At 35.6% G+C, this 16,698-nt stretch overlaps 1 protein-coding gene across 5 annotated transcripts in view; it reads right to left on the bottom strand.

The window, feature by feature from the left end:
• Nucleotides 1-1,404: 1,404 nt before the first annotated feature.
• Nucleotides 1,405-16,698, bottom strand: part of LOC150094954 (folate receptor gamma-like) — a 39,917-nt gene continuing 24,623 nt past the window's right edge. For all 5 annotated transcript variants that reach the window (XM_090411371.1, XM_090411375.1, XM_090411373.1 and 2 more), the window contains exons 4-6: nucleotides 14,981-15,116; nucleotides 5,410-5,489; nucleotides 1,405-1,887 (exon numbers count right to left, since the gene is read on the bottom strand). In XM_090411371.1, the coding sequence (XP_090267497.1) occupies nucleotides 1,690-1,887; nucleotides 5,410-5,489; nucleotides 14,981-15,116 (414 nt within the window). In that variant the 3' untranslated portion in view covers nucleotides 1,405-1,689. The remainder of the gene's footprint in view (nucleotides 1,888-5,409; nucleotides 5,490-14,980; nucleotides 15,117-16,698) is intronic.

The following is a 16,698-nucleotide window of genomic DNA, read 5'->3' as shown; positions in this document are numbered from 1 at the left end:
AGGGCTGAGTTTTGGTGGCATTGAAGCTTACAAGGTTGAACTTGCCCCACTAGGATGACCTGAGCTAGGAGATCTGAGTTCAGGTCACTGGTTATGGTAGATCTCGAGGATTCTAATACTTTAGCACTACCAGGTTTGTCAAATAAAAAGGAAAAATGAAGTGTATTGTCATTGGCAATCTAATGATAGGTTTGCCATTAAACAAAGACATGCAAACAGAATATGCGAATGAGCATAATGAGCGTAAACAGTAAACCATCAAATATTATTATTATTCTGGGCAACTCCAAGGAGTCTACAGACTCAGCGAGGGATGTTCCAAGTGAGTTTGGGAAAGAAAGTTACCCAAGCAGATTGCAGATTTAAGTGTACTATGTACATAAAACTTGGCAGGCAACATATCTATATACAAATGCTAGTAGTATCAGGAACTAATTGGTCACATTAGATTGTTGACATTAGCAAGACCTGGCATGGGTCAGATGAAACTAAGTGTAAAGGGTACAGTATGTTCAGGAAAGACAGAACAAGGAGCAGTGGTACTAGCAATGATAAGTGATTTGAGACCAGTTAGAGTAAAAACTCATGAAAGTAATGTATGTAGTAGCAAGTTTGAGGCTGAATGAGTATTGTTGCAGACCAGGTGATTCAGTTGCTAGGGCATTATGAAATGAATTGCCAAATTATCCTCCTGATGGGTACTAAATGAGTAACCATCATGTGACCAGACATTGGATTAGAGAAAACTTGTAAGAATGAAGAATTTGACCTGTTGCAAGAAAACTTGCTCAAGCCACTGTGAAAGAAGGAACTCTAGATTAGAGAGTATTAATTTCACTATAGCATCAGAAGGGGTGTCAGTAAAAGATGCGACTGTTTGACCACCACTTGGTGACAGTGATCATGCCATATTGACCTGGGAAGTAGAGGTATATGGATGCTCCAATTAAGAAGAGTTGCATGCTGAATTAAAAGGTTGCCAATTGACAAACTCAGAATAATACCATGTTCCATCTGATGGCGTCAGTTATTGAATGGGAAGGATATCAGCAGTGCATATGAAGTACTGAAAAGATGCAGTATCTGAATGTGTCCCTGAAGTTTCTAGAGCAAATAAGGTGGGTGTGAAATGGATGAAACAAGAGATCTATAAAGAACACTGAGAATAAGGAGGAAAGGAGTTAAAACAAAATAGAGTGCAAGCACAAGTATTATACAGAAGACAGTATGAAAAGAAATTGTGTAGACCAATGCTTTGTGTGTGAGAAAAACAATAGGTGCCAGTAGGAAAAGTTGATGTCATGAATTTAAAATAAAAAAACATCTACCTCTTATTCATTATTTTAACTCTTAAAGAACTATAACTTTGGCACTTTTATGGAAATAAAGTTCACAAGATTAAAGTTAAAAACAAATTAAATTTCTTTATTAACATTTTAAATACAAAAATATTCTAACAACATTTTAATTAGAAAATTGTATAACCTCTTAATTCCTTTAGTTTCTATCACAAGCCAGTAACATGAATAAAAAAATATAACTAATATAACTTATGTGCTCCAAAAATCTCTCTTCGGTATTTTGTCGCTGAACACTAAAACATTTCAATAAAGAATCTAACAGATCAATTACATAATGTGCATCAATTAAAAAAAAAACTTTTCAGATGAATAAGCAAAATGGTCATAATTAAGACACCATGTATATTACTATGACTATGCTAGTAAATAATGCCATCCATTGTAGTGTCTTCCTGCTTGACCCAGATAAGTGCTTATCAACATAGTGCTCTGCTACTTGTCGATTAGGGTTTCCTAATGAGCCATTAAACCAAATTCTCATACAGGGCTGTTCATCTGGTACATATTTCCATGAATGATCCCAGACCTTAAAACAAAGAGAAGGTTATGTCAATTCACTTAATTTTAGGAAGTCTTAAAATCATAGAAGAATTATGCTAAATTATACAGATTATCATTCTTCCCATGCCCCCCCCCCCCCACAAAAGCTGAGAATCAGACATACAAGATTGTAGGGGTGGGTGATATTAAAGAGCAAGATGATTCTCTTGCAAGGAGAATATCTTCAATTCCATTTATAGAGCATTTTCAAAATAAATGCAGGACAGATCAAGTGAGGCAAATGGTACATGGAATTTTTTTGTGATCAAGCACTACAAATCCAACCTAATAATTAGGTTAGATTTTTAATGTGTTAGTAGAACTATTCTCAGGTGGTATGGTAACTTAAGCAGAATGGGAGATGAAAGGTTAGCAAAACAATTTTGTCAGAAGAGGAAAGACCCAGAGAAAAACAAAGATTAATTGGACAGATGTGGTAAGAAGAGCCTTAGAGGACCAAAATATAAGATCTGATGAGTCACAGATTAATTTGGAGGGGAACTGTCAACAGAAAGTAATGATGTAAACTTTCATGTAATAATATCTTATACACACTGAGGGTGCATATCAAGAACCTGATAACTAGTTTCCAATATCACTCTTCCCAACTGGTCTACTTGTGAGATAGCTGATAAAATCAGATGTAGTACAAGGATGGTCTGAAAAGTTCTCAGCCTAACAATGAAAAAACTAATTTATAATTTCAAAATTTTTTTATTTTTCAACATAATCTCCCTCAAGACTAATACATTTATTCCAGCAATGCTCCAGCACCATTATCCATTCTCTGTAGTGGTTCTGAGTAAAATCTGCAAAATACCCCTCTACAACTGCAATCACCTCTTGATTTGAAGAAAAATGCTAACCAGTGAGAAAGTTGATTTTGGGAAGAGAAAGAAGTCAGCAGTGGCAGCCAGTACATAAGCACTGCAACACTGCAGCACCCCCCAAGGAAAAAATGAAATTAAATTTTGTTTGTGTTTATAAATAATAACAATGCTTACAACATTATATAAATGCAATACAACATGTTAAAGGTTACAGCTTATGTTCTGACATTGATTGAATAGTTAATAATTGGAATTGCTCGATTTTAATGCTTTAGATTACGAAACAAATGCACTGTGATCTAACGCCGATATTCGTTTGCGCTTGTCATTGCTATTGATATGCAACTTATTATTGGTGTTTGTTCTTGGTGAGGATGAAATATTTTTAATATGTAAATTTATTTATTAATAAATTCGTTACTGATTAGGAAAAAAAGTTTTTTTTTTTTTTTTTTTTTTTTTTTGCAGCATTTAAAATTTCACCGGCCGCCACTGAGTCAGAGGGAGCCAAATCTGGAGAATAGGGTGGATGTTCCAACAATTCATAATACAGATCCCTTAATTTTGCCATTGCCAAAACACCTTTGAGGGCAGGTGCATTGTCCTGATGGAAGATGATTTTTTTTCTTCTGCAAACTGGATCTTTCTCATCCAGTCTGGTTAAAAGATCAGAATAGTATTTCACCTTTTTTTTATACCCTTGCCTTTAGCATCCCACAACACCGATGCCATGACCTTTCCTGCTGATGGAAAGGATCGTCTTCTTGCACTGAAGAACTGGCTGCTGTCCGCTGTTTGGATTTTCGTGTAATGGTGAATCCAATAAATAGATGCACAAAATCAGTTTTATTCTTGTTAAAATGCTCCAAGCACTGTTCAGAAATTTTGATGTAAGTGCATTTTTGATCTACTGTGAGCAAGCATGGCACCCATCTTGCACAAAGCTTTTTCATTTGCAATTCTTCATGCAAAATATATCCTACACATTCTTTTGAAATGTGTGTAGTCTCAGCAATTTCACGCACTTTGACTCACCGGTAATCAAATACCATATCGTGCACTTGATCAATAATTTCAGGTGTTACACTTTTTGGATGTTCTTCACGTGGATCATCTTCAAGGCTGGTACGGTCACGTTTAAACTCAGCAGCCCATTTCTTAATTGTCGAAAACAAAGGAGAAGAATGCCCATAAATTTTTATGAACTTCAAATGAATTTCTTTTGCCGTTAAATCTTCTTTTACAAAGAATTTTATAACTGCATGATACTCAATTTTATCCATTTCAAGGGATAAAAACACTTTTGCTTCAGGCAGCTGTATAAAACAAACTACTTGATAGAATGACTTGCAATTTTACATGAATGCTTATGACAGATGTACCAACTTAGGGAAAAAAAATCTTTCCGATAGTGTCGCCATCTATGGTTGAGGCTGAGAACTTTTCAGACCACCCTCGTGTATCTAGAACCGATGAAATCATTCAATTTCATAATTCTTCAATATCTATACAATCTGCAAAAAACAGGTACAGTCAGCAGACACTTGAATATACAGCCAATTGTCCATCTGAGATTTAGATTCTTGTTTAACCACCCAACCAGCCTTGACATGTATACATGTCAAATGTCTATTAAAATTGTAATACCATTGATATTACACTGAAATATCATGCATATGAAGAGATATGTCATCCATATTTATGATGTAGTTAAGAAAAAAATTCAACTATTTAGCAGTTAAACTGCTTTTAAAGAGACAATTTTAACTGTTTTTCAGAAACCTGACAAAAGTTATTTCAAGAACATTATTCAGGAATAGATGACTATGAAATGCAAATCATATAAAGAAGTTTATGAAAGTGAATACAATAAATAGAAAATAAAGAGAACTAGATTATGATTATGTAAAAAAAAAACGTAATAAAAATACAACATTGAAGAAAAAGTATCCCTAGTTCAAGGCTGGAAACCTATAGTACATTGAACTAGGTTTTTTTTTTTTTTTTTTTTTTTGTCTGATACCACTAATGTTTATTCTTATTAGTGTTAACTGGGGGCATTTGGATGCTTGTTACATTTGTAAAAGGAATGTTAAGTATTTCAGCATTTTATTACATAAACCCAGCACACAATGGAAAGACAATGTGCCAAGATTAACAGTATTTATGGAATATGTCAAAGCGTGTACACTCATATGCTAGTAAAAGTATTAAATTATGAATTTACATAAATTAAGTGAATATAAAATCTAACAGCATTTCAAAGCTGAACATAGAAACTATAAAAGTTTCATGTGAAAATTGAGCAGAGCTCGCGGGAATACACCGCTACCATACTACAAGTTGCCCTAGCTTTTCCTATTAGGTTCGACTAGGGCAACTTATAGTATGCCAGCAGTGTATTTCCGCAAGCTCTGTGGTCAATTTTCGCATGAAACTTTTATAGTTTGTGTTCAGCTTTGAAATGATGTTGGATTTAATAGCCACTTAATTTATATAATTTTGCATCGCCGAAATAAAGCCTTTGGCTCTTTATTTTAGTATAAATTTACGTGTATTTAGTAAGAGTAAATGCAGTCCACAAAGAGCCTGAACTATCAATTCTTGCTTTTAGCCTTAAATGATCCACTATGTATTATTAAATACAAATTATAAGATATTCTCAAGAATATACATACATTTTCACAAAAAACTTGGGCAGTTTTATAGACGTCTTCAAAACTTGCACACTGTGCTCCTTCACGACACTGGTTACGTCCTATGGGAAATTACAAAGTATAAATAAGTTGATTCATATTGTACATATTAACTAATGAAATCATTAAATATTTCTGGAATTTACAGAATTTAGTAGCATTAGATTCTATGAAACAAATATGAGATTTGGGGTTATACTGCGAGTGGTCATTTAATTTAGTGCTTGTGTGAAATTTGCAATTTTTTTTTTTTTTTTTTTTCACCTCACCAGAAAATTTGAGGTTTATAGTATATTTGTGTTTTTAGAGTATTAGTGTAGATTTGCGTTTTTAGAGTATTAGTGTAGATTTGCGTTTTTAGAGTATTAGTGTATAAAGAATAACATGTTATGGAGGAGATACAAAGCAGTTTGCGGTGATCAGATCCATGAAGAGTACAGTGCAGGCTAGAAGGGTGATGAGCACGGTAAAGAAAGAAAAGGTGCAGTATGAGAGGAGATTGGCTGGTCAGGCCAAAGTTAACTTGAGGAATTTTTCCATTACATGGAAAGCAAGAGGAAGAATAATTATGGCAGATTAACAATGGTGGATAGTCACGGCAGCAGATTAACAGCTGCAAAAGGTTTAGTGGAATTATTGAATGAGCACTTTATCAGCATATATCATACTGGTGTAAATGATCTGGTGCAATATAAGTGTGCACCATAGTTGCCCTTGACCTTGTTATTTAATGCAAGTCTTGCAGTGGGTAGGATTCCTAAGGAGTAAAAAAGAATGCAAAATAGTACAACTCCATAAGCATGGTTCTAAGAAAAGTCTCCAATTATAAGGCAGCCTGTATAATTGAGGTTGTGGTCAAGGTGTTGGAAAGATTATTAAGGAATAGAATACAAAATTGTGTATGGACAATCTTTATGATGGTCAGCATAATGTGACAAGTATATCAGATAACGGAAAATCATATACAAATGATATTCTTAGACTTTGCAAAAGCATTTGATAGATTACCACAAAAGTTGGTGTACAATCTGCAGAGGATGGGAACAGATAGTATATTGGTTAGATGGATCAGAGATTGGCTTGCTGAATAATACCAGCAGGTTGTGTATGATGGAGCAGTATCTCCCAAAAGGAGGGAGACCAGTGACATGCCCTAGGGTTCTGTTCTTGGGCCCCCCCTGCTGTTTAACTTATTTGTAAACGATATATCATTTGAAGTGACTGGGGATCAGTTATTTGCTGATGATGCAAAGTTGGGAAGAATTAAGGAGCACTGCTGATGTTAAATCCCTTCAGGAAGATTTGAATAGACTTTACTTGGACAAAAGAGTGGGTTGTAGTTTTAATATCAATAAGTGCAAAGTGTTGCATTTTAGAGTTCAGAAATATAAGGCTGTGTACTATATCAATGGTGCCGTACTGAGGAAGTGACGAGATTAGAGATTTGGGAGTGATGGTTGACAGTACACTGAAGTTCAGAGGGCATTTTGCTAGTGTTACGAAGGCTGCACACACATTGGAGTGCTGCAATGATAAGTACTCTAGCATGCGAGGATAAAGAAGTCATGCCATTGTATAAGGCACTGTGTAAAATCTCGCGAGAAATTAAGTTTTCAAGAGAGTTTTCGCTAAAGATTTTCAGTTTTTTTTGTTTGAATTTATAAAGAAAAAAAAATGTGCTTAATAAAATGCTAAAATATAAAAGAAAAATTTGCTGTCAGAATGCACCTGCACTTTAGACCTGTTGGTAAAAGCTTAGTAGGAATTAAGCCAAATTAGCGCTGAATTCCATCCAAATAGTCAAGTGGCCAGCGATGACGGCAATTTTCTTCCTTGCTTCTGGCTAATCCCGGGATACTCTTAACTGAGAACAAAGGACTGAAAATGGAATAAAAGAGAATGCAGTGCTTGATTCAAGGTCTTTTTCTTGGCTCTACACCTTCGACTTCTACGGGGGCTCCTTCCCTTGGTCCAGGAGGATTGTCCTTCGTACTGCCGATGCCAGATGTTTCTCTGCCGCCAGCTCTCTCTCTAGGTAGCTACGGCAGAACCCCAGCGAGTCCGACGAAGGAAAACTCGAGGACTGACCAGACGGAAGATGTTCCAGTCTCTATGTATGTTGCAGAATGTAAATCAGACTTTCTACTCTTATTGTTAGCAAGTAAGCCATTATTTTATTGTATTATGTTATGAGAATATAACGCTAAATCGTGATTGTGGGCGGTTATTTGTTAACTGGCGGTTAAATTGAATCTGAATTAAGGGAAGATTATGTACTGTTAAGTGTGTTTAATTCACAGGTTGCTTGTGATAGCATCAGAATTAGTGCTAATTAAGTATTGCATGTTGCTGAACAAAGTGCTTGCTTGTAAGCTAAGTTGTGTCATAGGAGACACTTTTATGACAAAGTACAATAAGGTTTCTGAAAGTGAACGCACTAAGTTCTGTTGCTTAGATAGCAAATTGTTTTGTGAGTTAAAGAGCTTTAGATTGAAAGCAACTTTTATGTGCTCTGTACCATTTCCTTTAGATTGAAAATAAAGGTTTTTGTTTTGTAATTACCTGGTTCTTATTCCTTAGCTAACAGCACTATCCCGAACAATTTAGCGAACCTGCGGGAATAGTATAAAATAACTAGCCACGACTTGCATGTAAAGAAATTGTGCACACATTAATTTAATTTTGTTATCTTCTCACCCTAACTTTCAAGCAATAGAAGGTCAATTAAGTGGCGCAGTCATTATGAAAATAAAATTTTTAATTGACATTGTGCGAATGTTTGGGAAAACTGCTGCATTAGAAGGGCTTACTACACTAGATCTAACTAACTGCAGAAAAAGGGGAGGGGGACAAAACTAAATTTAAGTAAAGACTTAGGTAGCTAAAGAAAAACGAATAACAAAACAATTATTTTACATTTTACGACTGGTCAGACCACACTTTGACTATTGTGCTCAGATCTGGTCACCTGGTTTTCAATGTGATGGAGACATTGGAGAGGATCCAGAGATGAGTGATTAAGACAATATCAGGAGTTTGGAATGCCTGCTATGGAGAGAGGTTGAAGAAATGTGGATTGCAGAGTTTTGTTAGGAGGAAGAGAGGTGATATGACAGATATTAAAGTTAGTGAAAGGATTTTATCAGATTAATAAAAGGGGAGCCACACTTCTACATTTCACACTTTTCCCCTGTCAAAGGATAACTACATTTTTATATAACTTCCAGGAATGACCAGAGGTCATTCCTGGAAGTTATGCAAAAGTGTGATGAAGAGGGGTGTGAGGAGTAGATTTTTTTTTTTTTTTACATGGAGAACTGTCAGTGAATGGAACTGACAATTGTTAATGTAAGAAGTGCTAAGGATTTTAAGATTCTATATGATAAATGTTGTCAGATGAATGAACCTCCCAAGATGAGTCTGTCAATTCCATGGAGGGTGTAATAATAATTTTTATTGATATTTTCAGCATGGCACCAATGCAATGAATAATGAGGGCAAAGACCATGTTGTCCGGCTATTTCAATTTTCAGGATATTATTCAGTGCAGTGTGTGCCAAATGTGTTGAGAAAATTAAAGAATACGTGAAAGAAGTTGAAACTAGAGAGAGAGAGAGAATATGTATTAAGTGTTTTAAGTGTCTGTTAGGTGATGAGAATGCAACAAATACTGATAAGATGGAAAATGTTAATAACATTGAACATGCAGCTGTGGAAATAGACTAGAATGGATATCAGAGAAAAAGTGCACTTAAATGTTATCCTTCATAGGACAAAGCACAAAATTGAAAAACTGCAGAAGTGGCAAGAGTTAAAAAGGCTGAAAAAAGAAAGAAGGTGATCTGAAAGAATAATAAAAACCAACCAAATAAGCAAGAAAAACAAGTAGAGGAAAAAATTATGTATGGAGACAAATAATCAGGGGAGTACTTAACTAAAGTATTTCAAAATTGTGTTTCCTGGGTGCAAAAATTTGGCTTTAGCCAAGTCATCCAGATGCAAAAGAGGTAAGTCAAAGGAAATGATTGGTTGGTACCAATGATTTGGGACACAAGAAGTATTCTATGAGGGAGGATGTAAAGGAGTTGTTAGAAGAGGCAAAACTGAAGATTTTGCCTCTTCTCTGAGGAAGTGCGATGATAGTCAATGAGTCTATAACAGAGATAGTGCAAAAGAGATGTAGAATTTGTGGATCTGTAGTCTGACAAAAAGATTTATACAATGCGGATGGACTACATCTGAATGGTTTTGGTGTTAGATGTCTGAAGAGAGCTTTGTTCACTGAACATGCTGATGTACAAATTCAGGGAAACTTACTTAAGGTGGAAGCAAGGGAGTTTATGTGAAGGCAACCATGAAGCAAGTGAGTGTGAAAATGACCAAGTGATGAATCTAGTCTCTCAAGCAAAAGTATTGAATCAGTTAGTCAACTTCACCAAAAGTTATAGGCATTAGTGACACTTGGCTAACAACAGATGATATAGTTACAGGGATTGAATGTAAAGGGTTTAGTATTTTCAGAGAAGATAGGATTACAGAGGGTGGGGAGTACTGTTGATGATAGCAGATGAATTGCAACCAAAAAGAACAGGAGACAGGTGGGAGGGCGGCTGTTCATTTGAAGCCATCTGGTGTGAGATTAAGGACAGTAAGACAAAATATACAGTTGGTCATTGCTATAGGCCAGGGAATTCCACAGATGATCTGGAAGACATGCGTCACCAAATTAGTACAATGAGTACAGGTCTAGTTATTATGGGGGGGGGACTTCAACTATGGAGTTAGACTAGAAGGAAGAAAGCTCAATGGCAAAAAGGAAATAGAATTTATACATCTGCTGAGTAGAGCTATCCATAACCAAGTTGACAACACTGCCTCCAATTGGCTTGGGAAATTGTAAAACATGAGGAATCTTCTACGAAGAAAAGATATTTAGAGATATTTGTGGAACTATAAGGCATGTTTAGGAAGAAGCTTAAATATGTACCATTGCTTAAAACACTGCAGGGTAAGGATGTTAGTAGTGCATGGGATCAGTGGCGTAGCTAAGGTGGGGGGGGGGTCTATCCCCAGGCAGCACTTGGAACCTTTTTGAACTTTTGCAGTTAATTCTAAAATACAGTCTCGAGAACTCAGTTCCAAATATTGTAATACCACTGCAAATTTTCCTCACAATTGCTTTTAGTGGGTCCGCGTGGTTAGCCTAGTGGCTATGTGCTTCGCAACCATATGCCTGGGGAAGGAGTGTCCTAGGTTTGATTCCCGTCAGTGACGTGAGGAGCTGAAGGATCTTCCTCAGCCATAGCCAAGTTAGCCAGTCTTGGGCACGGACAGCAGGGTTTTTTCCCCAGTTTATTCTGGGGTTTTTCATCCCGCAAAGCAGGCAAACGGGCCTTGAGAACTCAACATTACAGGCCATAGGATACACCGGGGTATAAGGCTGACCACCTTAACCTGTAAACTGAGTGAGGTCCGATGATCAATGGACCCTCAACACCGCAAGGTAAAAGAGGGTATAAGGAAGATGACTGCTGTTAGTGTTGCGAGAGGAGTTTTTCTAAATAAAATTGATTAAGAATTACCTACATTAATTTGAAATAGACTGTCAACGTCATTGACAATTTTGCTAACAGACAAGCAAGAAAAATGACATTTTAGAATATTGAAATTAAAATTTTACTTCAAAAATAAATAGTGCTTTAATTTATTTCCCTATACATCATTGACTTTTTTTTAGTATTTTTGGTGTATATTGAGAGTGGGTGGCAAACTCAGGGACCACCCCAGGTGGTAAAAGCTGTAGCTATGTGACTGCATGGGATATAGTTAAGGGTTATCTAGAGGAAGCAGTATTAAATTGTAAACCAAGGATGAGGAGGGTTAATTAGGCAGGAATTAGATGGATGAGTAATATCATTAAGCATGAGCTGGAAAAAGAAAATGCTGTTTCCCTCATTCTGCCATATGAAAAATCAGTGTTAATACAATAACCCTTCAAGAGTTTAAATATCCAAACCTCCCCCTTTGCCTTCTATCCACCAAACTCTGCAGTCTCACTATCCTCATAATCGACATTATACGGTCCTGATATTTTTGTTATTTGTCTCTGCACTCTGTCCAAACTTACTTCATCCCCCTTCAAATTCTATATGACCAGATCTGTGCACAGAAATCCAGATGTAGTCTGATCAAAGCTTTATAAAATGAGACCCTGGTCTCATTCTATATTGATAAACAGCATGCTTATCGCTCATGGCAATGTTCTCAACATTGCCACAATTTTCCAAGATGTTTTCAACCTTTATAATATGTCCTCAAAACTTCAAATCTCTATCCACAATTGCCCAAAGATCCCTTGCTTCCTTTGGCTTCTAATATAACTCCAAGTGAGTATGAAGCATCCCATCCATGGATCTCAAATTTAAAACCTTACATTTAGTTCCATTAAACTGACATTCCCATTCATTTGCCACCTTTCCAGGTTATTCAAGTCCTGTTGAAGAGCCAAAATATCAGCACTATTATTAATAACTCTCCTGGACTTCAACATCTGCAAACAACTGAACCTAGAGTTCTATGACAATATCATTGACAAAGATTGAACATCAATTGTCCAGGATTAAACCCTGTGGAACTCCACATGTAAGCTTCTTACTCCCTGATTCATGCTGGTCTGCATAAATATTACCTTAATCTGCTGAATTCTGTATGAGTTCTTACAAATTTCTCCAGAATCTTTTCAAAATGAGTAAGCCTGAAGCTTTTTGGAAGTTTTTTTTTCCCCCACTTGGTTAGACTAAATTATATATTTAGTCTAATCCTTTATCCAAGCATAAGCAAACAAAGTTTGCACCTGAAGTATCTTCAGGACTGGGGAAGCTCGTGGCAAAGGTGGCCACTAAGTTCTCATCACTTTCTTAGTATCCCATAATGCAAAGCGCATCTCCTTGCAGACATGTATAATGCTATGCATTATGGGAAGGGTCACTACCCAGACCGGTTTCTACCTTTGAGGTCTCTTCAGTGGGAGCCAGACCCAGAGGTGATACCAAGGTTGAAGCAATGCAGAACTCATATTTCCATATGCCAAAAGGTATCACATTTTATTATTAAATTACTCTGGATTAGAGAAAGATGTTGGAAGTTTTCCCCCCACTTGGTTAGATTTTAAATTATATATTTAGTTTAATCCTTTATCCAAGTGTAAACAAACAAAGTTTGTGCCTGAAGATACTTCAGGCACAAACTTTGTTTTGCTTACACTTGGATAAAGGATTAAACCAAATATATAATTGGTAGCATAGCCAAGTGAAAAAACTTCCATCAACTTATCTCTAATCCAGAGAATTTTAATAATAAGGTGCGACACTTTTGGCAACTGGCATATGGAAATATGAGTTCTACATTGCTTCAACCTTGGTATCACCTCTTGGTCTGAGCTCTAAATATGAAGTCTGGAAATTTCCAGATATTAGGTTAGGCTTTTATGGAAAGAAAGATCTTTGGGCTTTTTCACTGCCTAAACTAAGGGCACTGTGAACCAAGAAAATTTGTGAAAACTTCTGATCCAGATAACAGTAGATTTTACTTTGAGAGTGGGGTCATTTGGCTTAACATATCCTGTTTTTTTTTTCAGACTTCAGTTTACTGTTGTCAACTGCCAACAAAATCAGTACTGCATTTTTATATAAATTATATAAGTCAGTGGTTCACAAATTGTGCACAGGGGTGCCACAGCAAACTTATGTATATTTTTTAAGACAAATACTTAATAGTTTGAACCCAACTAATTAATAAAATTGAATTAGTAGGTATTTCTTTTATCCTAGATGCTAAGAGTGCTACGAACAGAGAAAGTTTGGGAACCTCTAATCTAGATCATTTTGGGAAGTAAATGTATGTTAGCACATCTGCAAAGCAGATGTCCACTTAAATCAGTTCAGCCTGCTGAACCTTCAAGGGTTATTCTATATCTATTTTATGTTAGTCTTGAAATGTACTCAAGATGTCAAAGAACTAATGGAAATAGGAAAGCAATAGTCTATATTTAAGTAGTAAGTCAGCAACTAGAAATAAAGGTGGTTTGATGCAAAATCAGGTGTAAGACAAAGGTGCATTATCTCCACTGTTATTTATACTGATCACATTATGAAAGAAAGTGAGATTAAACCTGATATTAGAATCAGAGATAAAACTTAACTCATTGCTTTATGCAGATGTACTTCTAAACAAATCCAGTGTCAAGTGGCCAGTTTAACTAAATTATGATTTCGCATGAAAAGTAGCAATTAAAAGACCAGAAACTATGAAAAGAGGAACATAGAAAACTTCAACTACATTCTCAATGTAAAACAATATTTCAGCTATTTAAAGACAATTTTTAGTGAAGATGACAAATTAAATATGGAAAAGACATGCCGAATAACTTTATATGGAATAAGCGAAACTAGCCAAAACTTTAAATGAGCAGTATAAGACAGGATTCAAACCAATTTGAACTTTTAGGTCTGAGAGTTGAGTTAGAGATTATATAATAATTTAATAGACAAGATCAGATGAGTTTTGAGAAAAACTCCCCTAGTTTTGAGAAAAACTAGGGGAGTGAACAGGTGGCAACAGCAGGATCCTTAATGATGAAGATATTAGGAAGGAAAGCTTGACAGTGTTAGCATTCAAAAGTGTGTGAGCAGAGATAGGTAGTATGGCCACTTAAAATGGGAAAGGAGAGGTTAGCTAAAAACAAAATGTTTGATGCCAAGATAGTAGAAAAAATACCAGAAGAAAATCAAGATAGAGATGGATTGATAGTCAGAAATGCCATGGAAAACAAATAAGATTGAGTGCTGACAAGTGAGACTAATTTGGAGGAAAATTCTTCATAGGAAAATAATTGGGTAATAATATAGCATCCATGAGAATACGTATCAGGAAATGACTTATCGGTTTAAAAGAAAATGTTATTTTAAAACAACTATCAGTAATTAAATTAATCCTTTCCTTTGTCATAAAAGGAATGTACAATTTCAATCATCACAGCAGTTTGGGTTACTGTTGAAGTCAACGAAATAAAAATTGCTGGTTGACACGTGAAGTTTATTTCCCATCCCGTCTTCTCTTTTAAAGTTAGGTTCAATAGCCTGTCATTACAGTCAAGTAAGTTGGCTTCTTACAAACCTGCTTAATGTTTATAATAGTAGACAATTAAGATAGGATTAACTGCCATATGGCTGTAAATTATAATGTTCTTCTAGGTAGTTTGCCTATTTTGCAAGATGAAAAACGAAAGTTCCTACGAGGGAAAACACTACAGTCTCCATATGAAGTCAGCTAACTCACCCTTGCTTGAAGAGCCCTGTTAAAGATTCTTTGGATTCTAGATGAATTTGAGCCTAGGTTTTTCCAAGTGAAGAGCATTGTCAATACTGATTGAGCTACAGATGCTCTTAGAAGTTTCATTTTTACATTTTTTGCCCCTTGTACATCAACTCAGAAAGGAAAGGATAATCATGAAACCAAAACAGAAATGTTTCAATGAAAAAAGATATCTACTAACCTTTAACAAACTTAAAGTTGCGTGGCCAGTTATAAGCACAAGTGAAATCATTTCGGCAAGCTTGCCACCAAGATTCACAGTCACTTGCACAAAGCGGCACGTTCTGGAACCTTTCGTTGGCTATCTTTCTGTTAGTCTAGAAAGATAAAGCAAATTATTCTATATAAGTGACTTGTTTAAAAATAAAACTGTCAATTACATAAATGAATACCTTATTTAAAGATAATTCAAAATTTCTAGTCAATTCTTTAGAACAGGAGTTTAATATTTTTTCACTGTCTAAACTATTTCAATAATTTTGAAAAACTATCTTCCTTCAGGTACACACTTAAACACCATCATATATGCTTTCTGTATTAATGTAATATGAGCATTCTTTATTGCTCATACAAAAACAAACGTTTGTTCAATTATTTTCTTACCTATATGTCCCTAAATAGAACTGCTAAAGGGATCTCCCATAAGCTTTAATATTCGTAGCATTCATTTTAGAAAAAAATCCTTTAACATTCATAATAAGTTGAGTTATTTTAAGGCTTGTTGTTAGCTATGGTCTCAAACCTGTCTCCACATCAACATACTTCCAATATGTAGTTTGTCACTATAGCCCAAAAATCCTCGATTCACTACGTGGTTGAGAAAGTTAATATAATTCGCCTCTGAAACTTTTGGATATTTGTCATTTAAATCTACCCATAAAATTGCATTCACTTAAAGTTTAACTCAAGTGTTAGTTCTTGTTTTTAAACTTTCAATTTCTTCTCAAATGTTTGTATATTTGAGTCTACAGTTAAGCTCCAAAAGCTGCTCCACTTTGATTCATTTTAAGTTTTGTACATTTTTTTTCCTACTTAAAGCTAAATAGTGATAACTTGATAACTCTTATTTCAAATTTCCTATCCTAACAAGTGCTGAAAGGTATTGCCATCAACAATATTTGTCATCTCTTCACATGAATATTTGCACATTATGTTTTTAATGTGCAAGTGATGTCCTAAAGAGAAATCCAGAACATTTATTACTTAGCTCTTTTCTCCAAATTCTCCCAACACATTTCTATATGTCTAATAATAATTTCTTACTCTGCTGTTTAGAATAAGCAACATCATCAGCTATCTGCTCTAACAACTCAAAAGATTCCTCCATTTCTTCTAAGAATCTTCTGTTGGACCATACACCCAAATGTCTCATTGTCCAATTCCAATGTTTGCCTACATCACTACTTGAAACTGCTTGCCATTTAAGATCATGTTTTTTGTCAATACCACTTCTGCAAGGAATGGTACTCCTTGCAGAGAGCACACCATTCCATACAACCTTCTGTCTTCACTATTCAATCTTTGTCTACATAAGCCACTATTCGTCTGCTCAGCCCATTTACCACCCACTAATAGCATCTTCTGTAAATGCATATGTTATCTGGTTAATTTGCCTGATTTTTGGGGATGGTTAGGATACAGAATCCCAACATCAGCCTCTGCATCAAGCTGGTTGTGATCTTCCAAAAAAGATCCCAACCAGCTTGTCACATCATGCATCAGCAGACTCTGCACCAAGCAGAACATAATGTAGGAAGAAGGTTGGGATGCAGAATACATGGAGAAATTTTCTAAGGAGTAGAAGAGATGAGATCTGAGAGTTAAGGTGGACAGACTTGAAGGATCATATTGCTAAAATTGTACTGTGAAAGGATTTGGTTGCCTTGTTTTCAAGAGATG

Source organism: Typopeltis vanoorti, chromosome 21, assembly GCF_054136105.1.
Source record: "Typopeltis vanoorti isolate ZY-2024b chromosome 21, IOZ_Tvanoo_1.0, whole genome shotgun sequence".
In the NCBI taxonomy this organism is placed as follows: Eukaryota; Metazoa; Arthropoda; class Arachnida; order Uropygi; family Thelyphonidae; genus Typopeltis; species Typopeltis vanoorti.
The sequence above is the reverse complement of the archived record's forward strand: the minus strand, read 5'-3'. Positions and strand labels throughout refer to the sequence as shown.